At 40.3% G+C, this 26,662-nt stretch overlaps 1 protein-coding gene and 2 long non-coding RNA genes across 3 annotated transcripts in view; all 3 read left to right on the top strand.

Moving 5' to 3' along the window:
* Positions 1-3,922: 3,922 nt before the first annotated feature.
* The window catches only part of LOC124072759 (junction plakoglobin-like), a 42,124-nt gene continuing 19,384 nt past the window's right edge, over positions 3,923-26,662 (top strand). The window contains exons 1-7 of the mRNA XM_046414416.1: positions 3,923-4,919; positions 5,020-5,258; positions 8,062-8,263; positions 8,349-8,493; positions 8,584-8,687; positions 9,202-9,321; positions 20,636-20,854. Coding sequence (XP_046270372.1) covers positions 4,596-4,919; positions 5,020-5,258; positions 8,062-8,263; positions 8,349-8,493; positions 8,584-8,687; positions 9,202-9,321; positions 20,636-20,854 — 1,353 coding nt within the window. The 5' untranslated portion in view covers positions 3,923-4,595. The remainder of the gene's footprint in view (positions 4,920-5,019; positions 5,259-8,061; positions 8,264-8,348; positions 8,494-8,583; positions 8,688-9,201; positions 9,322-20,635; positions 20,855-26,662) is intronic.
* Positions 11,690-18,284, top strand: LOC124072761. Its single transcript, XR_006845588.1, has 4 exons — positions 11,690-11,826; positions 12,435-12,486; positions 16,960-17,050; positions 18,144-18,284. It is a non-coding gene; the product is annotated as an uncharacterized LOC124072761 (long non-coding RNA).
* Positions 18,552-19,957, top strand: LOC124072762. The gene is made up of 2 exons (XR_006845589.1): positions 18,552-18,756; positions 19,273-19,957. It is a non-coding gene; the product is annotated as an uncharacterized LOC124072762 (long non-coding RNA).

Genomic DNA, 26,662 nt, shown 5'->3' with positions numbered 1-26,662 from the left:
GCAGCAAGAAAAAAATTGCGGAATTAACTCAACTCAATTAACTGGCGACATAAGCTGATTGTGCACATCCGTCTACCTCGGGCCTGGTAAAATATGAGAAAAAAGAAAAAGGGAGGGAACTGTCTGGCTTACTTGACCAGCGAGCCAAAGATGTGTGGCCTAAGTCTTAAGGAAAAATAACATAAAACAAATGATGACTAAACATGGGTTGGATGTTCCCTTTAGTGGCCGAGTCATCGGGCAGAGTCTGGAGTAGCTCCGGTAGTCACAGCAGCAAATGAGACAAAGCATTGAAGGATGCAACAATGATGCTTTTGTTACCTGCATGACATCAGGGGATCCTTGGGGGGTCTGGTGCGTCTTGTCCAGTGAGGGTCCCAAAGTTTGAATTCAAACCAAATGTTACAACTAAGTGCGATGAATGAGGTTTTGGCGCCCTTTTAAACAAAGGGTTGTAAAACTCTGATTTAGGCTTCTTGCATGACAAACAAGTTATTTTCAGTGTTTGATTTTGAAGTAAGTGGAAAGCAACCCAAAAGTATTCAGATTTGATTAATGCAATGGATAACAATGGTCATTTGATTTTTTTTTTTCCAGAAATGGGCATTGAAAACTAAAAGATGACTAGTGATTTGATCTTTATTTGAAAATACAAAAACTGAAATTAAAATAGAAGGCATTTTTCTTTTTTACCTCCAGTGTAGTGAATTTTGAATTTTCCTTTAAAATTAAAACTACTACAAAACACAAGTAAAAAAGACCTATTTTTTTAATATTTGGTGCCAAACGTAGGATTTCCAGTGTGCCACTATCAGCCCAGTCTAAACTGTTTACTCTTATGTGATTTTAGACATGGCAAAACATAGCTAATGCAACACATCCATCCATTTTCTATACCGCTTATCCGTCAGGGTCATGGGGGAGCTGGAGCCTATCCCAGCTGACTACGGGCGAGAGGCGGGGTTCACCCTGGACTGGTCGCCAGTCAATCACAGGGCCGACACACAAAGACAGACAACCACACACTCTCACACTCACACCTAGGAGCAATGTAGAGCAGCCAATTAACCTAATGTGCATGTTTTTGTTATTGTGGGAGGAAGCCGGAGTACCCGGAGAAAACCCACACAGGCACAGGGAGAACATGCAAACTCCACATAGAAGGGCCCAGACCGGGATTCAAACCTGGAACCCTCTTGCTATGAGGCGACAGTGCTAACCACTGCACCACCATGCCGCCCGCTAATGCAACACAAGATACATAATTCCAGAAATTCAGAAAGTCATATTTCAACTTACATTAAAAAATCTTTGAGGTTTACTTTTAATTTTCAATGAAATGTTATTCAAGATGACTCTGATTATAACCATGAAGATTTTGTTATTGTTGTTATTGTTATTTTACGAATCATTTTTGAGAATTTTTTACATAATAACATAATTTAAACAATTTTTTTTTTTTCTCAAAAACTACACACTGACTTTCCTATATTAAAACCAACTGTGGACATTTTTAAATTTCAAACTTTTTTATTCAAGTATTTTATGTTAAAATAACAGCTTCAATCATTTTAATGGTACACTGACTTGTAAGTATGCCTCGACGCCAGTTCACTGCACTATGTGGCCCCGGGGAGCAGGTACAATACTTTGCAATACTACATTGCTAAGTCACACAGCGCTAACTATGCCAGTCATATTATATGTAAAAAAAAAATAAAAAATGTTTTCTTGATTTCCCTCTGATGTCCCTCAACTGCTCTGCCTCAATTCTGTGATTTGAGTTAACTTTATTTGTTGCTCAAGTAACTACTAACTGTAGCAGTGGCTTTGTAATGTTACGGTTTTCACAGACACTTGGCTCGATCTTTCAGTCCTGGACAGACCGTTGTCTCAGAGGGTCTCTCCATTCTCCGCCTGAACTGGACAGTAAAATTGAAGAGGAACAGGGTATCTGTTTCATAATCAACAAGTGGTGCTCAGATGTGAAGAGCACATTATGATCAGATGTTGTCCTTATCATCCCCAAATCAGTTCATGTCTAATTTCTATTTCTGGTGTGAACATATCCTTCAGAAATTGATATTTTCAACCACTTTCAGCTCCAAGCTGTTGCCCCCAGATATTTTAGATTTTGTTGCAGTGCCCTCAACTGTAAGGCTCTGTAGCATCACATCACCAGGAGGAAGTTGCCATTAATGGAGAACCTCTAAACTCAGCTGTGCACGGAGGTCAACAAGATCATTAGAGACCTCAGTCTCTCCAGCCACAAATTGTTCTGGTGATGTCATCTGACAGACAATAGCACCGGTGCTATTGTTATTGCTGCCGGTCCTGCATCATCAGACATATACTCGAGGCCATTGAGGCCTGACCACCTTCTTCCATTCAGTTCACTCTTTTCCATTGTGTGGATGGCCAGGTGTGTGTATCACTTACCTGGGGAAGATATGACACGAGGAAGGCAAACCAGCAGAGGCAGAGTGATGCTTTGGGCAATGTTCTGCTGGGAAACTTTGAGTCCAGCCATTCATGTGGATGTAACTTTAACTTGAACCACCTACCTAAACACTGTTGCTAAGTATACTGTATACCTTTATGGAAACAACATTCCCTGATGGCAGTGACCTCTTTCAGTTAGATAAAATGCCTTGCCACACTCCAAAAATGGTTCAAGAATATTTTGAGGAATACAACAACCAGGTTTTGACTTGGCCTACAAATTCTTCAGATCTCAGTCTAACTGAGCATCTGTTGGATGTGCTGGAAAAACAAGTCTGATCCATGGAGGCCTCACCTGGCAATTTATATTTAAAGGGTGTGCTACTGACAGCTTTGTGCCAGATACCACAGAATACCTTCAGAGATTTAGTGGAATCTATGCCTCAATGTGTCAGGGCTGTTTAGGGCAAAACGTGCCTGAGGACCTACTCAATCTTAGGCGTATGGTAATAATCTTATGGCTGATCAGCACATGTACTGGTGCTGTACATACACTCCACTTGCTTAGTTAGCTTACTTACTGTTTTTAATCTGTACACATCACAGTATATATATTCATTTCACTACCTGAATGTAAGCTATTTATCACAGTTGATTTTTATTCAGCTGGAAAAAGCTGGATGGAAAGACAACATAGAAGTACTAATCATGGCGGCACAAGAACAGACGCTTAGCACAAAATCAATAGAGGCTTGGATCTACCACACCAGACAAGATATTGGGTGCAGGCTGTGCAAAGACACCTCTGAGACATTTCAGCACATAACAGCAGGGTGAACAGCATACATGGTACGCCACAACCAAGTGGCTGGCATAGTATGGGCTGGAAAATCCCAAGGTCAGAATGGAAGACATCTCCCAAGGTGGTTGCGAATGACCAAGCTAAGGACTTCCAGATTCAGACTGACAAAATGGTGATGGTGAACCAGCCAGACACTGTGGTGGTCAACAAACAACAGAAGAAGATGGAAGATGTAGCGATCCCAAGTGACAGCAACATCAAGAAGAAGGAACACACAAAGTTTGAATATATCAAGAGCTAAAAAAAAAAGAAGTAGAAAAGATGTAGAGAGTAAAAGCAACAGCAGTAATTGGGGCACTGGGGCTTTTGACCCCCCAAACTCAAAGAGTGGCTCCAGCAGATACCAGGTACAATATCAGTGTGGTTAGTCTCTGTCCAGAAGACCAGAAGAGCATAGTCCTAGGAATAGCAACTGTGCAGAACCCTCAAACTTCTAGGCCTTTGGGAGAGAACCTGAGCTTGGAAAGACGCACACCACCCCAGAGGGGGTGAGAGGAGAATTTAATTTTCATATTAATATTTTGTACATATCTCTAAGAGCACTGTTGGAGGGAGCCTGAGATCTAAGAATTGACCAGTGACTGTGTAACTGTAATTGTTGTGTTGTGTATATGACAATAAAGAACTTGAAACTCTTTGCATGGATATAAGCTGGAGTATCCTTGAGGTCTTATTTGAAGGAACCCAATGTTGTATAAATCAACTCCTGAGGAAGACTAATGTGATGTCACGTGTGAGAATACTACATCAATAACACCAGAAACCAATATCTGAACACCAGACCAACATTTCTCATAGAATCCAGTGGGAAGAATTACATTCATTACTTACATATTAACTAGTATTATAGTGAACTGTTTACCTCTGTGTCTGTATGTGCTGCTAGTCCCAAGGCAGGCGCATTGAAACAGATTTAGCCGTATTAAATCAAATCAGATCACATTTAATAAGGCTCATTTCAACTCAATATTTGTCTGTTGGGGAGCTAATCCAAAAGACTTCATTTAAAGAAGATACAATAACATTTTCATATAAAACTCATTAACATGTTAACTGAATGCTGAATTGTGAGTCACACAATCAAACTTTGCCTCACATTTTTAATCATGTATTTAAGCATTATTTAACCATGTCATTCAGTGTTGTTGTGGGCTCAGCTTGAGATTGCTTGCTTTTCGACAGATACACCACATACACACATTGGTACATTCACAGGCTGCATGGCCCTGGTTTTACCCTTGTTTTTAAATTAATTGGTCCCGGAGTTTTTCGCTGAGTGTAAACTCACTTTATGTTTAAACACACACACACACACAAACACCAACTCCTTCTCTTTGTGTATTTCCATTTCCTTATGATAGATTTAGATGCTCAGTATTCACTAACCCGGGCTCAGCGTGTCAGGGCTGCCATGTTCCCAGAGACCCTTGTGGAAGGTGAGGCAGCCATGCCTGTCCAATCAGATCCGACGCAGCAGAGCAATGTGCAACGACTGGCTGAACCCTCTCAGATGCTAAAAACTGCTATTGTCCACCTGATAAACTACCAGGATGATGCTGAGTTGGCCACCAGGGCAGTGCCAGAGCTCACCAAGCTGCTGGCAGACGAAGATCCGGTATGATACTGTCACAATTGAACTTAATTGAACTTTCATACTCAGATGTTCTATTATATTATATTTTATTTTTTATTATTATATTTTCTCTACTGTTTAGGTTGTGGTGAACAAGGCGGCCATGATAGTCAACCAGCTCACTCGTAAGGAGGCCAGCCGCCGGGTGCTAGTACAGTCTCCAGCCATTGTGGGCGCTGTGGTGCGTGCCATGACAACAGCAGTTGACATGGAGACAGCCCGTTGTGCGGCCAGTGTGCTCCACAGCCTGTCACACCAAAGAGAAGGTCTGCTGGCCATATTTAAGTCTGGAGGGATACCAGCACTGGTTCGCATGCTAAGGTACTGCAATACAATAGTTGGATTACAATGAATTCACTCTGGAAAAAGGCAGCTTGCATGTAATTTACAATAGCAGATGGCAGGTTCAAGGTCACATTAAAAACGGAGTTCAAATCTGAAGTCATCGCTTGACTGTTGCGTGACTGAAGGGCATATGCACACAGGATCAGTATAAATGGTGCTGTAGGCAGTCACTGGCAGAACAATACTTTTCGGTAGGACTCCAAGTAAGCAGAGAGATTCAGGCAAAGTAAAAGGAAGTAAAAGTTAAAGGAAGTCTTTACTTGAGTAGAAAATTCAAAGTACTAACAAATTATCAAACAGTCCAAAATTCAAAAGCAGAAAAAACCCCCACAAAACTGGGCAACAGGAAAATTCTCACTGTTGCAAGAGAAAAACGAATCGAAGATCCAAGGCTGGTGAACCTGGACACACAAAAAATGAGAATCAGATCCCAGCACATACAGGAACGAGCAAAAACTTTCTAAGAGCCAGGGCTATACCGCTCTGAAGAAGGTAATGATGGAAAGGAGATGCCGATCTTAAAAAGACCCAGGTCTTGATGACTTGGTAACTGAGAAGACCAGCTCCGCCCCGCTCCACTCCAGGTTGGACAACAGGAAGTATTTAGAATCAAAACCAAGAACTGACTAAGAAACAAAACAACACAAAGAGAAAGAGCAACAGCGACCACAAGAGAACAATCCCCATAGGTGATCATGTTAAAAGAATCATAGTTGTGAAGGTAGTAATACATGCAATATTATTGACACATTTTTTCTATGTGGGCTTTTTCTGCAGTAAACAACACAGTTGTCTGTATGTAGCAGAAGATGATTCAGGTTTGAACAGTTATCAGTGCTATTATTGTTTAAGTTTAAAAAAAAAAGAACATGAAAGACACTTTCTGCAACCCTTAACTGTGGGGCTAACGATACAGTAATTGAATAAATTTTAGCAGAGCTCAAAGTGAACAAAATAGGACTATGGGCTTGCCTGTTGAAAGTTTTCTTCACAAAATATGGCAACCAGAGGCCGACTGAAAATTGTAGCAGATGATGCTAGCAGGCTGAATTTCAGCACAGAATCTGGGGCCTTTCCAACCCCCAGGCGGGGCGGCAGTGTTAATCCCTTACAGTGAGGCTTAACAGAGGAGGATAATTCATACTTATAATTGATTTTGGAGCTTAATTCTCAAAGAAAGTGAAATAAATTTAATAAAAAGAGTTTCACAGCCTGCAGGCTATTTGGTGTATGTAACTTCCATTTACGATATCAAAATGCAGCTCTTTGCTCTCTCCCTCTTCCTCCCTCCCCCTTTATCTCTGCCTATTAGTACACACTCCCACCTTCGCTTACCTTGTGTTTAATTTGTTTTTAGGAGGTTATTTTTTGCTCTTTGGCACTATCACTCTTTGCAACCTCCTGCATAGCAAAGCTTTTGTGTGCATGTGTGTGTGTGTGTGTATGTGTGTGTGTGGTACAGGCTGGCAATCTGATTAGATACAGGAAATGGGCATACATTTTGAAGTAGTCCTGCTTCTCCTTCTTCAAAAAAATCTATTTCTACATACTCCTACTGACAGTATTCATATTGTCATCATCTATCTAGGATGAATATCAATTTTATGACTCTCTTGCTTCCTCATTCTCTCAACCCTCTTTGAACCTATTCTCACATCTGCTGCTTCATCATTTTAAATTCTATTTTTTCTGTCTCGTTTTTACATACGAACAAATGTAATTCAGCAGTATGCTGTATATACTGAATTTAGCATGTTCACTTTGTCAGAAAAAGAAAGCCTGGAACAGACAAAAAAAGAAATCCAAATGTATCCATGCCTTCTACATATCAAGTCCATCCATCCATCCATCCATTTTCTATACCGCTTATCCGTCAGGGTCGCGGGGGAGCTGGAGCCTATCCCAGCTGACTACGGGCGAGAGGCGGGGTTCACCCTGGACTGGTCGCCAGTCAATCGCAGGGCCAACACACAAAGACAGACAACCACACACTCTCACACTCACACCTAGGGGCAATGTAGAGTAGCCAATTAACCTAATGTGCATGTTTTTGGTATTGTGGGAGGAAGCCGGAGAACCTGCAGAAAACCCACGCAGGCACAGGGAGAACATGCAAACTCCACATAGAAGGGCCCAGACCGGGATTCAAACCTGGAACCCTCTTGCTATGAGGCGACAGTGCTAACCACTGCACCACCGTGCCGCCCACATATCAAGTCTTCCAACCTAAATCACAAAATCCAACCCATTTCAACAGCCATATGGATGATTTTCCATTTCAGCAACTCATATTTTTTTTTTTTTTTTTTTTTTTTGGTTAAGGTTTGGTAAGTTTGGACATTTGGCAGTCTGCAAAATGATAATGAACCCCCCCCTGAAAAAAAGCTCTTAAGTGTACCTTAAGCAAGGTCATTTTGGCAAATGTTTCCTCAACCAACCCGTGATGCTGCTGATGTGCTGTGCTTGAGGCATTTTAGGTAATCGTACTCCCTTTTTCTGGAGCTTTCAACCACTTCTGATGTGGCTATTAGGGAGTAGAGTTGTTGATCCAGTTGCCATTTCAGTTGCTCAGTGATGGAGGACAGTGCTGCAAGCAAGCAACACTACCTGCAAAAGCTTCTTCATCCCATATCATACAAATGTGTGCAGAATGAGGTTGGTGGATTACGGAGGTTAGTTAAGGTCAAACTCTGTTTTATGCCCCTTGGAATTAGTTTGTTTCATGAAATACTTATATCCTTTTCTTTCTCTTTTTCCTCTTTTTATCTTACTCATGCAGTTCGCCGGTGGAATCAGTTTTATTTTACGCCATCACCACCCTCCACAACCTGCTGCTCCACCAAGAGGGGGCCAAAATGGCAGTGCGTCTTGCTGACGGCCTGCAGAGGATGGTTCCCTTACTGAAAAAGAGTAACCCCAAGTTCCTGGCCATCACTACTGACTGTCTGCAGCTTTTATCGTATGGCAACCAGGAGAGCAAGGTGAGGACAGGATCTTGACATCAGGCAACATTCTTCTGTCCTCTTTCATACAGAATTATACCTCTTACTTCCTGTGTCTCATCAGCTGATCATCTTAGCCAATGGGGGCCCAGAGGGTCTGGTGTTCATTATGAGGAACTATAACTATGAGAAGTTACTATGGACCACTAGCCGCGTTCTCAAAGTGTTGTCTGTCTGTCCCAGCAACAAGCCAGCAATAGTTGAGGCTGGTATGTCCACATCACTGAACGTGAATGCAGTACACTCAGTGTAACTGTACCTATGGTAACTGTATTTTTTTTTTTTGCATCTTTTTCTAGGTGGTATGCAGGCTTTGGGCCAACATCTCACAGGTTCCAGTCAGCGTCTGATCCAGAACTGTCTGTGGACACTGCGCAATCTGTCAGATGCTGCAACCAAACAGGTATGTACTGTACTGGTAGCGATAAAGTTTTTTTGTTGTTGTTGTTGTTGTTTTTGGACAGGAGTTACATATTTCTCAAGGCACTGTAGCTGATATGACGACATATGAACAACACCTGAAAAACAACATTTTATAACATTCTCCCTCCTTGTCAGTACATCCCCCGAATCTGCAATTCTTCCCCCGAATCTGCATGTAGCATAAATCATCCACCTGCCATCCAAGCACAGTGTTCTAATGGATTATTTTCTCTGATTTAAAGACCACCATATCCTCTTGGACATTTTACTGACCCTACCAGTGCCTGCAGGATTGCTTTTTAAATTTTATATTACGTGCGTTACTCCAAATAATTAAAGAACACAAAACAACACAACAGTATGTCCTTTTCTTAAAAAAAAAAAAAAATATATGAGTAGCGTAGATGGTAACACTGTGTTAGTATTAATCCATCTGTGGGAAGACTTTATTCATTTTTTTCTCTTTTATTCTATGTTCATTGGTCTCTCTTCAGGAGGGGTTAGATGGTCTGCTGCAGATACTAGTCACCCAGCTGGGCTCAGATGATGTTAACATGTTGACCTGTGCAACTGGCATCCTGTCCAACCTCACCTGTAATAACTCACGCAACAAGGTAACAGTGAAATGAGTGGAATGTGCGTGGACATCTAAACATTTCATCTGCTCATTCCGAATCAAAGTCAGCTTTCCTTACAACACAGTCATCACTAAGTCTGTGTTGAGTTTTTGCCTTTTAAGTCATAATTATGAGACATAATTTTGAGTCATCCTTGTTTTGGTTCTGTTATAATAACCTGTTCAACTACTGAGCCCTAGTTATGAGACACTGAGATTTGTTATTACAGCGTGCTTAATTTTTTAAATGTATTTTCAGTCCATAGAGACTGCATTTAATCTAAAGCGAACAAGAGACTGAAAACACTGATATTAGATCATATATGTGAGAAAAAACATTAATATAGACTGCTCATACAGATCACCTCCTTGATAGCTGCTGATCAGTTGGGATAACAGCTTTTGAATTCATGCTAAAAATGACTTAAAGGCCTGTTCCTATAAAACACTGTGATAGATCAGTCTGCACCTAATCTACACTAAATTTTAACTTTAAGCCCCAAAAACTGCACTATATGAACAGGCGTCCCAGGCTCAGTCTGACCAGAACCAAAAAAGTTAGTTCATTTGATAATCCATTCAGAATCGAAAATCACAAAATGGAAAAATGACTGTTTTTCATTTTTTGTTTTTGAATGTGATACCAATAAAACAAATAATGCTTTAATTTTCGCACTTTCGATTTTATACTCAGATCAAAAATAGAATATTAAAATTAAAAATGTAATATTTAATTAAAGAGTTTGGTCTAGACCTGCTCTACTTGGAAAGTGTCATGAGATAACTTTTGTTGTGAATTGGCGCTATATAAATAAACTGAATTGAAATTGAATTTTGAATTTTCATGACACTTTCCAATTAGAGCAGGTCTAGACCAAACTCTAATTAAATTGTAATAGAGAGAGCCCAACATTCCCCCTTGAGCAAGCACTTGGCGACAGTGGCGAGGAAAAACTGCCTTTTAGAAGGCAGAAACCTCGGAGCAGACCCCGGCTCAAGATGGGCGGCCATCTGCCTTGACTGGTTGGGTTGAGAGAGAGGGGGAGAGAGAGAGAGAGAGAGAGAGAGAGAGAGAGAGAGAGAGGGAGAGGGGGGTTGGGCGTGAGAGAATTAGCACACCAGCAGAGATGCATAGCAGCAGTAATGATACTAGAAATATTGGGACTGTAGATAATGATAATTAAGTATACAGGAGGTACTACACTGATTATGATAGCAGTATTAGTAACAGTAATAATGGTAGTAGCTGTACAAAGTAGTAACAGAATTAAAATTAAAATAAGTGAACCTCGCCACCTTGTGGGCACTCAGAGCGTGACGTCAGAAGACCATTTTGCGCTTTTTTAATTCACGCGAGCTGAGACATGTTCTGACATAGCAACTCTGACCAGAGGACGGAGGACAAGCACAGTGTGGTCGCAAATTTGTCGAGAAAGTTCATCAATATGGAACCATAAGGGTAGGTTATATTCTTAATTAACTTTTGTACATTGTTGTTTGCTCATCTGCTGAAGTCAGTGGTGAAAAATTGAGTACTTAACATTAGTGTTAGCCAATCAGTTTAGCCTGCTAACTAGTTATCAAATGCTAACTTGAGTCTGCCTGATGCATGTGAGAGGCTGCTGCTGCTTCTTTTTGTGAACAGTTTTTAAGGTTGCAAAACAGGAGATTTTGAATTTAGTAAACCTGTAAGAGTTCATCTGTGATATATATCATCTGCTAGTCAATGCTGTACTTATTTAGTAGCTAATACAATGAACCTCTGAAGGATTTAATACCAAACTATTTCACCTTTGTTTCTAGAATGTCTTATTCATACTTGAAAAAATTGGTGTTTTGACTTTTAAATATGCTGTTGGTTTCAGTCTTGCAGATTGTGTCTCGGGTGGGTAGCAGGAATTACTAACTTTGGAGCAAATTCAATTTACTTTACATAACCTTTTGTCATTTTAATGTCACTACTTTTTGAAATGTTTTACAGAAACTTCTGTGTCATATTGATGACTATATCCAGTGTTTTTATTTTTCATATTTCTGATATTTTGATATGTGACTGCAGTTTTTTTTATGTTTTTTTTTTTTTTTTCCTGATACATCAAGCGGAAGTTACCGCAATCTAAGACTGTAACAGTGCATCTACAAAGCAAGACAAGACAAGACAACTTTATTTGTTTAGCCCATTTTTACAAGCAGTTTGTCTCAAAGGGCTTAACATAACATCAGCAACGTCCTCTGTCCTTCGACCCTCACATCGACTAAGAAACAACTCCCAGCAAAACCTTTAACAAGGAAAAAATGGGGGAAACATCAGGGTGAGGAGGGATCCCTCACCCAGAATGGGCATACATGTAATGGATGTTGTACAGGCAGGAAAGCAGTTAACAACATGAGATATGGGATAGCTGGAGAATGTTCAGTCAGGGGAGAGCTGATGGAGGCAGCTCCTGGTGGGCAGGCTGGGCTGTGAACAGCGAAAGCAGGAGCAAGGAGCCTGATTCTACAGGTAACATTACAAAATATTAATATTGGCATTTGCAGTATGAGATTTGAATCTGTTAATGGCAGCTGTGGCTTTTGCTTTGGTGAGAATCATCTCCAAATTATTGTTGATTTAAAGCTGTCACAATAATGGATTTAGCAATTAAATTGTGAGAGTTGCAGCTACAGATTATTTTAGTAGTTGGTGAATCCGCTTGTTATTCTGAGGATAAATCATTTGTCCAATAAGTCAGAAAATAGTGTAAGAAAAAAGTCCATCGTAATTCCCCATAGCTCAAGCTCACATTTTTAAAATGATAGTTTTATTTTGGTTAGTTTACAAAACACACTGTAATAAAAGGTTTGGAATAGTTTTGTTTAAAAAAACAAAAACCAAAACAGCATTATCTACAACTATTGTCAAAGAGATTCATCTATGTGCATGTAATTAGGTACCAGTGTGATGTTTTGTTTGTCACTGCAGTCCTGAATTTTAAATAAATCAATAAATACTGTTTTTATGTGTGGGGATAAAACCTGTCACAAACACAAAATGCATTTATACAAAGATGTTCATCAAATTTAGATTTTGTGGTATATGCATAATACATAAATTCTCTTTATATTTCCCAGAATATTGAAGGACATTGACTCTCCGGAATTTGTTCTCAACAGCTTATGCAAGGTAAGATAAAATTAGTACTGTTGTAGGTTCAGAATGACATAAAATGTTTATTGACCCCAACACGGTTTACTTTTGAGATGTTGAATTTATTTTCCACATGCCTCAGCATGAGATGGATGCCTAAGATATGTAGCTTTGAAACCAACAAGAAGATAGAATTGTTAAAACACTACAGGCTAAAACATGAAAATGATGGCTGCAGTCAGTCAGTGCCTTGTCTTTACACTGATTGCCCTTGCTCATTCAAAACATTTCATGCCCTTAGGACCCATTTGTCTCGACAGCATGTGGAGTTCATTTAGTTTAGTTTTTTTTAGTTCAGCCACTTATGGAGGTTCGAAGTAGTTACATGTGTTTTAAAAAACTGCAACATCAGTACAAACATTTATACCACCATTGCTACACACACTGAGCCCACTTTTGTTGGGGATGAGACCTATATGGAGGATAACTCAGAGCCTTTGGAGGAGGAACCAAAGGAGTTGTCTCAAGACATTAAGGAGAATTTTGGCCATCTTTTCTTGAAGTTGGAAACCACTTTCATTGGGCCCAACAAATGTACTGATGAAATAGTTGATGAGCTCCTGTTCATATCTTCCTGTGTATCTGGTCCAGCTCTAAGGGATGTGGTAGAGCCCACCTTGAAAAGCCATAACTGTGAACTGGATTCAGCTGTTATCTCAGATTTGGTCAAAAATATTTGTGAGTCACATCCTATTAGCACTACTTTGGGGGCAGAAAGGCCTTTTACTACCTCATACAAGAGGAGAGAATTTATGAAGAAACATTTTTCAGTTGTTGAACCGGAAGAACACATACTTGATGAAAAAGAGGGTAAAGCACTCCAGTACGCCCCACTATTGCAATCTTTGCTGCAGGCCTTAAATAATAAGGCTATTCAAGAAAAGGCACTTGGGTGTGAAATAAATTCTGAAAATTCTTTGCAATACCAGATGTTTCATGATGGCTCTCACGATCAGAGAATTGATTTTTTTCTCTGAGGAAGACAGAGTTAGTCTCATTCTGTACATTGATGACTTTGAGGTGTGTAATCCTCTTGGGACATCCCAAAAAAAGCACGGCTGTATATTGGGTGTTGGGAAACATTCCAGTACAGTTGCGATCAACATTGACATATATCTATCTAGCAGTTCTTTGCAAGGCAGAAGACACTAAGCAGTTTGGGTTCCAGAATCCAAAGAGTTTTTTCAAAGAGGGCATTGTTCCAGTGGAGTTGGCTTCATCATTTCATGTCTTAATCAAGAAAAAGTATTTTTCTCTCATGGAACTCAACAATGCAATTTGTCAGTTCCCATACAAGTGGAGTAAAACAAATCACCCTCATCTTGTACCTGGTAACTTCGGCACTCGAAAATCAGTGGGAGGCAAGGCACATGATTGGTGCTTATTGGTACTTATAGTCTGCTGCCTCTAATAATAGATTTAAAAATACCTAAACACGAGCCTATATGGAACATGCTGAAAGACATTGTGGATCTGGTCATGTCTCCATTCCATACAGAGGAAAACATCTGCTATCTTGACAGCATGATTTCAGAACACTGAAGCAGGTTCCTTGAAGCTTTCCCCCTAAGAAAAGCTCCTGCCAAAGCACCACTTCCTTGAGCACTATCCTCAGCTCATTTGGGAATTTGGCCCTGTGGCTTCTCTGTGGTCAGTGAGGTTCAAGGCCAAACATGGGTTCTTCAAGAGAATTGTCAGGCAAACAGGTTGTTTCATATCTTGCTGTCCTTTACAAACAAGCACCAGCTTTTGATGGCCTACCAGGAGTCACATGCTATTAAACCATCACTAGCAGTCACAAAAACAACAGAGGTCTCTTTAAATGTACTTAAGGATGACTTAAAAGACTTGGTGAAGTGCAGATTCTCAGCTGTCAGGACACAGCATGTTGCTAATAAGGTCTGCTTTTTAATTCAATTCAGTTCAGTTCAGTTTATTTATATAGCGCCAATTCACAACAAAAGTTATCTCATGACACTTTCCAATTAGAGCAGGTCTAGACCAAACTCTTTAATTAACTTGTGAAATAGAGAGAGCCCAACATTCCCACTTGAGCAAGCACTTGGCAACAGTGGCGAGGAAAAACTGCCTTTTAGAAGGCAGAAACCTCGGAGCAGACCCCGGCTCAAGATGGGCGGCCATCTGCCTTGACCGGTTGGGTTGAGAGAGAGAGAGAGAGAGAGAGAGAGAGAGAGAGAGAGCAGGAGAGCGACAGAGAGAGCAAGGGAGAAAGGCAGAGGGGGTGGGGTGTGAGAGAAGGAGCACACAAGCAGAGATGCATAGCAGCAGTAATAATACCAGAAGTATCGAAATGTAGATAATGATAATGACAATGAAGTATACAGAAGGTATTATGGTGATTTTGATAACAATGGTAGTAACAATAATGGTAGTAGCTGTACTGAGTCTTAACAGATTTAAATCAGATTAGGACTAAACAGTAGTAATTGCAGTAGGTTTTGAGCAGGACGACAGCAGGACCGCAGCAGGAGGTCCAGTCATGATCGCTAGGAATCTGCGGGAAAGAAAGCACAGGGACTCCAGGGAAAAAGTTGAGTTAGTAATATGCATTAATGGGACATGAATGTGTGCAGAAGGAGAGGGAGAGGAAGAAAGAGCTCAGTGCGTCATGGGAGGGCCCCCCGGCAGTCTAAGCCTATAGCAGCATAACTAGGGGCCGGCCTAGGCCAGCCCTAACTATAAGCTTTATCAAAGAGGAAAGTTTTTAGTCTACTCTTAAATATAGAGAGGGTGTCTGCCTCCCGGACCGAAACCGGAAGATGGTTCCATAGCAGAGGAGCTTGATAACTAAAGGCTCTGGTTCCCAATCTACTTTTGAGGACTCTAGGAACCACAAGTAGCCCTGCATTTTGGGAACGCAAAGTTCTGGTGGGATAATAGGGTACTATTAACTCTTTAAGATAGGATGGTGCCTGATCGTTCAGGGCTTTATAAGTAAGGAGGAGAATTTTAAAATCTATCCTGAATTTTACAGGTAGCCAATGTAGAGAAGCCAGAACAGGAGAAATATGGTCTCTCATGCTGGTTCTTGTCAGTAGTCGTGCTGCAGCGTTCTGGATTAGCTGGAGAGTCTTTATGGATTTACTGGGGCAGCCTGATAGAAGGGAGTTACAGTAATCCAGTCTAGATGTAATGAATGCATGAACTAATTTTTCTGCATCTTTCTGACTCAGGATGTGCCTAATCTTTGCGATATTTCGGAGGTGAAAGAATGCAGTCTTTGAAATATTTGCTATGTGCGAGTTAAAGGACATGTCCTGGTCAAAGATAACTCCTAGATTTCTCACAGTGGAGCTTGAGGCCACGGCTAAGCCATCTCTCAATGCAATATCACTGCATAATTTATTTCTAAGGTGTTCGGGGCCCAGAACAATAACTTCGGTTTTGTCTGAATTTAGAAGTAGGAAGTTGCTGGTCATCCAGGTTTTTATGTCTTTAAGACATGCCTGAAGCTTGACTAGCTGATTTGTTTCATCTGGTTTCATTGATAAGTACAATTGTGTGTCATCCGCATAACAATGAAAATGTATGGAGTGTTTCCTAATAATATCACCAATGGGGAGCATATACAGGCTGAATAATATTGGCCCAAGGACAGAACCTTGGGGAACTCCATGACTAACTTTTGAGAGTGTGGACGATGTATCATTAACATGAACAAAGTGAAATCGCTCTGATAAATAAGACTGAAACCAGCTTAATGCAGTTCCTTTGATGCCAACTAGGTGTTCCAATCTGTGCAGTAATATAGAGTGGTCAATGATGTCAAATGCAGCACTAAGGTCTAACAGTACAAGGACAGAGATAAATCCCTTGTCTGATGCCAGGAGAAGGTCGTTTGTGACTTTGACCAATGCTGTTTCTGTGCTATGATGAGCTCTAAAGCCAGATTGAAAAGTTTCAAATAAGTTATTATTTTGAAGAAAGTCATATAACTGATTGGCGACTGTTCTTTCAAGGATCTTGGAAAGAAATGGAAGGTCAGACTTGGTGAAGTGCAGATTCTCAGCTGTCAGGACACAGCATGTTGCTAATAAGGTCTGCTTTTTAGGCACCAACTATGTACTTGGAATGTTGGTGTGTTGTGGTTCCACTGCAAGATCGTCTGACTTTGTAGAGGAGTTGCAGATAATGGTTATTTGTGACAAACTGTCCTTTTATATCAGACTACAAAACACATGGTACAATGAACACCTTAGAAGCTATCAGTTAGAGAACATACGCAATGTGTGGTTACTTGGGCAAAGAGAGCTTCCAAATTTTTATCCTCTGGCTGCATACCCTCTAGCATGAAGACGACTGGCAACTTTGAAGCACCACATTTGTCTCTGCATTTAGGTATGATATGAGAGGTTTTTGCACCAATTTATGTGAAGGATTTATTTATTTCAAGTGTATTCATTCCTCATTTCTGTGTTTCCAATGCAGCTTCTTCCTGTTGAGAGTAATCCAGAAAAGCTGCAGATCATTTTGGAGGACGATGACATTCACAAACTGATTCTACCTACAGGCATCCCTGGTACACTGTTAATGTTATTCAAGAGACATTTCATATTCCTGGGTTGTTCACCGCAATGTGTCAAGAAATGGAGTTTGATGGCCAGTTTTTCACTTTGAACTCAGTTGAAGAAGTACAAGTCAAAGCTGCCTTAAAGCTTGTAATGACTCGAGCATTTGTCTTAACTCTCAGTCCAGCGGAATCATCATGTTCAATCCTCAGTACCAGAAAAATCTGTTGCAAGCTCTTGCATCTGGATCTTGGGACATAGTCCTGCTGTCCTCCTCAGATGAAAGTGTAACATCTCACAGGTCTAAGCCATGGCCAGCTGAGTTTGAAATACTTTTTCTTATAATGTAGACATTGTGCTGGAAGCAGGAAACCAAGCCTATGAAAAGATGGCACACTGCTGAACAATCCAAGACTGACAAGTAGCATACTTGAGGAACTAGCAGAGACAATATTTGGCTACACAGCATACCCAACTGGTATCCAGTAGAAGCCTTGGTACAAAAGTACCCATGCCTTAAAGAGCCTGGATCTTTTATTTGCTTATATGGATGGCAACAGAGGATCAAGTATAAAATGGGCAAATATAGGGCGAAATTAAGATGTCGTCAACTTGCCTTTTAAGAGCTGGAGGTTAAGACACTGAAAAGAAGAATCTTTATTGAAGAGAGTTTACCCAGAGGCATCAAAAGGCCAAAGAAAGCTGAAGTAAACTACCTGCCACCACTGCCATTAGGTGACACCGAGGACACTTTAGAGGAGGAGAGAGTGGATTTGTTGAAGGAAGTAAATAAGAAACAGAATGAGAAGATCATCGGTGAGAAGATGGAGAAGTCTTTTGCGATTCGAAGAATAGAAGTTGTCAAGCAATACCCTCAATCAATGTTGGTGGCAAGTCCTTGCCCCACTTTGTGTTTTTATCGGATAAATACAAATATGCTGAGTCACTCAGCACTCTCTCAACCATTTCATGTGGTCTTTAAATCTGTAGCTTGTGTCTCTGGTTAATAGTATTACACTATATGTGAGGACTGTGGTATTAAATGTTCTAGCAAAGTGGGTTGTCTTGTTCACGTTGCTGTGTTTTTAACATCTTCTGTTTCAGATTAAAGAAGAGTTCAGAAGGATAACAACAATTCATCTGGAGTGAAGCTTTTTGTCAAAACTGGACACTTGCACTTCCAAACTTCTGGAGATATTTTGTGCAAAGAGCAGGGTTTCAGGCATGAAAATCAGACCCCTGCTGGATTCAGGTAAAGTTACAGGGACATTTGTATAATGCTGTCATCCTATGCTGGGTTCATACACACTGAGAATAGATAACTGATGACAATTTGAGCAAAAAAAATATCTTTGTTGGCCTAGCTCACTATTCTCCCATCTCCTTATTATGAGAACTTGTCAAACATCATAAAAATAACTAAAAATAACTGTAAATGTTAGGAATTCTCTAATAAACTGATGGTGAGCCCTGCTGAAGAGACATTCCTTTCCAAAGAAGATTCCATTATTATCATATGCCTCTCTCTAAATATATAAATTAAATTAAATTACATTGCCAATGACCGTGGCTAACTTTGTATTTCTATTTGTATATGTTACATGTTGCTCATGTTGGAATTTGCTTCTCCTCTGTCACAGCAACATATTGAAGACAGAAGAGATCTCATCCTACGTTCCTTGGAGAGCCTGGGGAGGAACTGATTAAAGATTGCCAGGTAAATTTTGAATATTTGGGATTGTATTATGATTATTCTCACCATAATAAATTTGTCTCTTCTCCAACCAAATAAGTCCCTCATGTCACTGGTGTTGTTTAAAAAACCCTGATGGATATTTAAGAAATGCTATTTTTTAAACAAAGTTGTGGATAATTCTGAAAATATATATTTAAAATAAAAATATTTAAAAATACTATTTCTAACAACCTTTTGATTTTTCAAATTTTGTACGTGAAAGAAATGATGGTTACCTCACTGACCAGATTATACATCGATACAGGGTTAACTCGGACAAAGAGTTAGATGTGAGAAGTAATTCATTAACTTAAGTCTTAAAAGTAAGTGAATTAAAATCAATAGTTACGTAAATATTTACCTAGCATTCAACCAACACCCTCTTTGTATGTATAATCTGCATCTGCATTGGTTTCTTCAACGCCATGAATCACCTCTTTTAAAGAGAAAATGTGTAGTACATTGACTTTTGAGCACTGTATCACATGTTTTTGACAGGATGCAAGTGAAGAAGACTCTGCTCATCACATCCTCAAGATTTTTTGTCATCAGTGGAAATGCAGTACAGGAAGGCCACACTCCTTCCCATGTGTCAGTCATCGTCGAAGGAGAGGAGGTTCTACATGACTGCAAAACTGTGGCAAAGGCTTGCCTTCTGCTCATGGGTTTAATCTATACCATGAACTTGAGCTACCCACCAAAACTGAAATACACATTTGAAGTGTTTCAGAAGCTCGTTCTTGAGCTGGATGTACCAAAAATGTCACCCATGGTTCGGTCTTTGCGAAACAAACTTTGAGCATTAGTGCTTCCCCAGTTTGTGTATGCTGGTCCAGGACATAGATGTTCTTCTGTGGAAGCATTGCACGACACATTGTGAACTGTAACATTTGTTTTTGATGAAGGATTTCGGTGTTGAAGGAGGTCCCTTTGAAAGAAAGTGATATGGTCTATTTGTGTGATTGCCCTTACCTCTCTTGCAAGGCAGTAGTACTTAAGTTACGCTTCTGGTCGTTTCATCAATATTTTGTCTCTCTAAATGTTCACATTTTAGTGAATTTTCTGAGCATTGTTTTTGGCAGGACTGATTAGCATTGTTTCGGCCAGTAATGCTTGACTATATGTTTTTGCAGCGAGCAACTGAGTAATCACTACTGAAACATAATAAAGGTGTTTGAAAGCAGGTTATTATTTCATGATTTGTAGAAGCCTTGTCTTAATTTCGTTTAATTAAAAGTAGGCCGTGTTAAAAATGCAACAAATCCATAGTAGAATAGTGGTGTAGGTGGTAAATGAAATATTATGTAAATATCAAAAGAGAAAATAGTTAAGTAATTTGGAAAATCAAATATTTTTATTGGGGGTTTGTAAGTAGATGCAAAAGTAGCCTGAGTAAAATTTACTATCAAAATGTAAGTACATTTTGTGTCTAAAAAAGAAAATTTTAAGTAATGTTTACTCAAGTATTTTGGATAAAAACAATTCTTTCTGACAAGTATAGTTGACAATTTCCTGAGTAAAGCTTTCTGTGTGGAAATTGTTACCTAGCTTTTTTAAGTAAATGGCACTTCAGTTTTTTTTTTCAGCGTGCCTGAAAGATCCTGCTTATCTATCATCCTCTTTTATTTCAAACCTGGATTCTCTCTCTCTCTCTCTCTCTCTCTCTCTCTCTCACACACACACACACACACACACAGTGTACACGTATACCATTTCTTTATTGTTGTTGTCTTTCCACTCCATGTTTTAATGAATTTCTTTGTTATATATAGTGATTTTCAAACAGGAAATCAAGCTTTATTACACACCTGCATTACAGATGAACAATCCTATTCTTTTCTCTTAACCTGTTATGCCACAGACTCTGGTGACTCAGTACGGCGGCGTGGAGGCGTTGATCCATGCTGTACTTCGTGCTGGGGAGAAGGAGGATGTTGCTGAGCCAGCGGTCTGCGCCCTGCGTCACCTCACCTCCCGCCACCAGGATGCTGAACTTGCCCAGAATGCCGTCCGGCTGCACTATGGCATCCCAGCTGTTGTCAAGCTGCTGGGGCAGCCACACTATTGGCCTGTAGTGAAGGTGAGTGGTTTGCATTGGTATACTTTTACCAAACAATGGAAATGTTATTTGAATCCTAAAAAGCTTTATATGATATCTACTAGTCTGAAGGGAAGTGATAATAAAGAAGACCATAATATAGTTTTGCACTGCTGCAGAGACAAAAATACAACACATATGCACACATATACATAAAAAGAACAACCACATACACCCTGATACACATCTTCCATCATACTTCATTCCCAAAAGACTTCAGCTGTGACAATACCCACTGGCATACTATTTCACTGGAGAGAAAGACAGGCAGAAATATAAAGAGATACAGAGACTGAAGGCTCCAGAGATAAAGCGGATTGCTTTTTTTGTTCCTCAGTCAGGAAGAGAGGCTGAGAGTAAGCAGCACTTACAGCAAGCAACCAAGGGAGAAAGGACTGATAATGGCTGGGTTTTAATACAGGTAGAACAGCAAACTTTAAAGGAACAGTTTACCCAAAAAATCAAATCAGTCATTATCTACTCATTTCCATGTTGATGGAAAGTTGGGTGAAATTTCTTCATCCACACATTTATGAAGCATCACAGCAAAACAGTGTTGCAGCAAAGTATGGTATCAATGGTACAAATTCACATTATGGGGTTACTAAAGGTAAGAGGGTCACCAAAATGATTAGACTGTTTAAGAACCATATGACAGTGCAACATCCAGTAGATGATGACACTTTGGCATGCTGTTTTTTCCCAGTTGCCTAACTTAATTTGAAAATCAGTCTACAGAGATGAAGTAGAAACTGGATTTATAGACTGATCACTGTGACATTAACATCTACAAAAAATGTCTCAGTGGCATAACTTAGCTCTTAAATGAGTCCACCCCGTCTCTACATACTCTCTCTCTCTCTCTCTCTCTCTCTCTCTCTCACACACACACACACACACACACACACACACACACACACACACACTACATGTGACCTGATTTGCTCTTATCCCCTAAATTCATTGCAGTTGCATTGCTTCACTTTCTGTTTGTGTGTGTGTGTGTGTGTGTGCCTGTGTCTGCTGATCCAGAAGAAACTAAAAGCCTCTTCATTCTCAGTTGAGCATGACTCAGATTTTGGCATTCAAATGTGCAAATTAAACCTACTATTTTAGTTAAAATGTCAACTTTCGCACTTACTCTGCACTGTGCGTTGCTGCCCCCTGCTGGAAAGGTCAACAAAAGAACAGGCAGACTTGCAGGAAATGCTACATACTGTAAAGAGCACTAACATATTGTATATTTTTTAAAGGTTAAGGTTTACCATTGCTATAGGTAAAAATGTTTATAGGTGTTCTGAATGGAGCACAATTGTGGTGGGGTGAAAAACTTCATGCCAGGCAACCTGCAAGAACCAGTGATCATTAAAATGGGTCAGTGCACACTGTCTCTGTTTGAAGGCATTCACATGATGCTGCACAACAGCTTCAGATACAAGTTCAAACCCTGCCCACTTTCACACCTCCACACACCTGGTCAAAGGCTGATGTGAAGTATTTCACTATCTGTCTCTCTTCTTCCACTCCTTTTCAAAACGCAGTGTCAAGTTCACTCAATTGCATATTTGCAGCAGAAAAACCTTCTTGACGCCCACCAGTCTGATTTCAAAGCCAACTACTCAACCGAGACTGCCCTTCTTGTCATCACAGAGGAATTCCACAATGCTAGTGCAGCCTTTGTCTCCTTTGTTGTCCTGTCAGTACTGCTTGACACAGTGAATCACTAGATCCTCCTCTCCATCCTCCTAGATCCAGATCTTACACTTTGCACTCTCCTACACAGAGATGAAGCTGTGGTTGTGGCATCCTGTTGTTGATTGTGTTTTTAGAGTTTTGTTGTTATATTTAGCCCTTGTGATGTTCAAATACATAGTTTTATGTTCCTGAACTTCCTCATCACCAAGATGCTGTTTAGTGGTTTAGTTATCATTAATTAGCTGCAAAGCATTGGCAGCAATAACCAAGGCTCAAAACATTAGAGTAATGTCTAATAGGATAAAATAATGAAGTGATAAGATTTTACATCCAATACTTCAAAGGTGAACTTCACTTTGACATCATGATGTTGTTCAAAAGCACTTTTCTGTCTATCGTTCAACACCATGACTCATAAGGAAAGGAAAGGGCAGATTGTCGCTCTATTTCATGTTTGGTCAGATACTGAAATGATGACACTCTTGAGGAATCCACCTTGAAACTCTGGTGATTCTATAGATTAAGGTTGTCCAAAGTTTTCCCTTGGAAGGCCAAAAGAGAAACCTACTGATGGACCAAGGGCCAGGACCAAATACTTACTGTATTATACATAAACAATCACACAATACAGTATTGAATTGTGTTATGAAGATGCAAAATTGTGCTATGATTCCAAATTCCCTTAATTTCCTGACTTGCTGCGAAAGGTCTGCCTGTTGTGATCAGATTTTGAGAAATTATTAATAATTAGGGACCCTACACATTTATGAGTTTTTTTTTTCACTATACACAACATCTGAGGGGCCAAACTGAAACCCACAGTAGGGCTCATGGGCCCCACTTTGGGAATCCCTGGTTTACATCTTCTGAGCTGTCAGGTTGAAGAATTTGTAGTCTCTTTGCAGCAACATCCATATTTGAAAGCCTTTATTTGGAGTCCATCACAAGCTTATTGGTTTTGGTGATTGTTGTTGTTGTGACAAAGCTTTCTATCAGTCACTGCAGATGTAATGAGTGTGGACAGTCATGGATGTAACTGCAGCTTGACTGCTGTGAGGAGGCAACAAACGCAAGGCGGTAATTCTAGTTGCTCCTCATTATTTTTGGCTCACTCCTAATGACTGGAATCCAGGCTAGAAACTCCACTGGCATTTTCTACGCATGCAATCAGCTGATCACTCTGCAGTGTTGAACTACTGTTGCCAGAGAAACACCCTGAGGTAAAGAGGAGACAGGGGAGATGCAGAGCCCCATGTTAAGCTGCATCATCATGAGGAATGTAAGGTTTCTCACTTGAATTCAGAGGGAGAGGAGTTCAGTGTCATGTTTTACAAAGTCATGGCTGCACTAACATACCTGACTCAGATGTCTCCTGATTCTTTGTTCAGCGACAACACTGTGAACAGTAAGAAAAAAGGAGGGTGACTTGTCATGTCTGGCAAGTCTAAATGGTGCAATCTAGGACACGTCTCTGTTAAAGAGGACATCTATAGCCCAGGTATCAAGCGCATTGCCATCAAACTTCTTCCGTACTACCTGCCAAGTGAATTCACTAGCATCATCAAGGAACTTTAATTATCATACCAGCTCACATTTACATGCTTATGGTAGGAAATGCATTACTGAGATTTGAACCCAGGATCTCCTGTTTACTAGACAGGCAGTTTAACCAACTAAGCCACAGCCCCCTAAGTCGAAGCTAGAACTTTCTGATCCGTAGTCAGGCACGTTATCCATTGTGCCACTAGCCCTACATAGTCACATCTGTTTACGTTACATTACCACGTAACAAGGAAGAAGCATGTGGCATCATTCATTGCGCAGCTGTGAAACCAAAAACTAAATACACAAGGGCCCTTATCACAGTCGCGATTATTATAACCATGCCTCTCTTTTCATCAGCCTTCCAACTTTTCAAGAATTTGTCAGGTGCACAACTACAGAAGATAAGACTGTTGGATCTGCTGCATGCAAATGTTAAGATTGCTTACAACTCCATTGCCCTGCCCTGTCTTGGCACAAGTTAGTTCGGCTCACACCCTCATACAAGCCAGTTGTTCAACAGCAATCAATTACAATGTGGAAATGGTGGTCATGGTGGCTGTGAAGACACTGCGATGGAGACACTTTGTGGTGCCCTGGAAGACCCTTAATGAACCCCAAGGTGAGCACATTGATGGCATAGCAGATTATACAGTGCACCCAGAAAGTATTCACACTGCTTCACTTTTTGTTATACGGCGCGTAGAGAGAACTGGACCCAAACACAAGACCTGGAAAACAGTTTGCTTGTAAGTGGTTTTATTTTCTTCAGGAAATGCGGGGCAAGCAGACAAGCAGACAGGCAGGCAGGCAGACAAACAGACAGACAGAGCAAGGCTGGAGGCAGGAGACAGGCAGAAGCAGCTGACTCACAGGAGACCCACAGACAATGATCTGCAGCGGAAAAAGACAAGTCGTGATCAAAAAGTCCCACAAGGGAAAAAAGGCTAACAGTAGCTAGCAGGCCAAGGTTTGGACCACAAGGTAGACTGAACGATCTGGCAGAGAGTAGACTGCAGAGCCTGGGTATTTGTACAGCTGGAGATGATTAGTGGATGGATCTCAGGTGAGCAGGCAGATTGGCAGCACTGATGAGCCACACCCAGAACACAGACACAGAGAGAGAGACAAACAAAGAAAGTGGAGTGGCTTCAGGACAACTCTGAATGTCCTTGAGTGGCCCAGCCAGAACCCAGACTTGAACCCTACTGAGCATCTCTGGAGAGATCTGAAAATGGCTTTGCACCGACGCTCCCCATCCAACCTGATGGAGCTTGAGAGGTTCTGCATTGAAGAGTGGGAGAAACTGCCCAAAAATAAGTGTGCCAAGCTTATAGGATCATCCTCAAAAAGACTTGAGGCTGTAATTGCTGCCAAAGGTGCTTCAACAAAGTATTGATCACAGAGTGTGAATACTTATGTACATGTTATATATATATATATATTATATATATTAAATGTGTATTTAATGAGTTACTGTATATTAAATGTGTATTTAATGAGTTTGCAAAAAATTCAAGCAAACTTGCTTCACTTTGTCATTATGGGGTATTTTGTGCAGAACCTTGAGGAAAAAAATCCATTTTGGAATGAGACTGTAACATAACAAAATGTGCAAGGTGTGAGTACTTTCTGGATGCACTGTATCTCAGAGTACAGAGTCAGCTTCTGCATTAAAAACTCCATCCTTACAAAAGCAATTGCTGCTACCCCAATAACAAATACTGGGTTTTCAGTGCTTTGAATGCCATCTTGAATAAAAAAAAAAGTGGGTCTTTAGGACAGGGGCTGGGCAAAGCTCAGAGGTGTACAAAGTAAAACAGAATATAGAAGAAGGTAGGTCAGGCATGAGATATGCTTTACATATGCAATGCTTTGAAATAGGATACTTTCATTGCTGGTGTGGTTCTTTTCAGATAAGATTTCCTTTATTGTCCCACAATGGGGAAATTCATGTTGTTACAGCAACAAAGTGGACAGTGAAAAACAGAGGTAGGCATCAATAAAAGGTGCTGACAGTAAGACAAATACAGAATACTAAAATATAGGCCTATGCATAAACACTGATTCAAAATCATTACATCTACTTTCTATTTCTCTTTTCGTCCCTCTTTTACCAATAGGAGATGGCCTCCGTCCTTTTGTCCCTTTTGATTTGCACCCACACACTCACACACAAGCTTGCTCTTCTCCTGCCCACTCAGGCAGATTATATTAATGAACTGAGGTATTGGGGTTTAATGATGTGGAATGCAGAAATGCACAATGTGACTTTATAAAGAAGCTTTACAGAGCCACAGTAGATGAATAACAGAAAGAGGGAAGATGGATGGGAGGGAAAAAAGCAGAAAGAGAAACAGGAAGTTGCGTTATTTCTAAATGTTTAGAATGTCCACTTGGACACAAGGAGAACTGACACAAATTTGGTAGTCACGGGGCACTATGACCTCCCGTACGTGGCCATAACTCATACATTTTAGAATCCATACACTAATTATGACAAAGTTTTACACAACTGTCTAATAGGATAAAACGATGAAGTGATGACATTTA

The sequence above is a fragment of the Scatophagus argus genome, chromosome 16 (assembly GCF_020382885.2).
Source record: "Scatophagus argus isolate fScaArg1 chromosome 16, fScaArg1.pri, whole genome shotgun sequence".
In the NCBI taxonomy this organism is placed as follows: Eukaryota; Metazoa; Chordata; class Actinopteri; family Scatophagidae; genus Scatophagus; species Scatophagus argus.
Note: the sequence above shows the minus strand (reverse complement) of the source record. Positions and strands in the feature narration are given on the sequence as shown.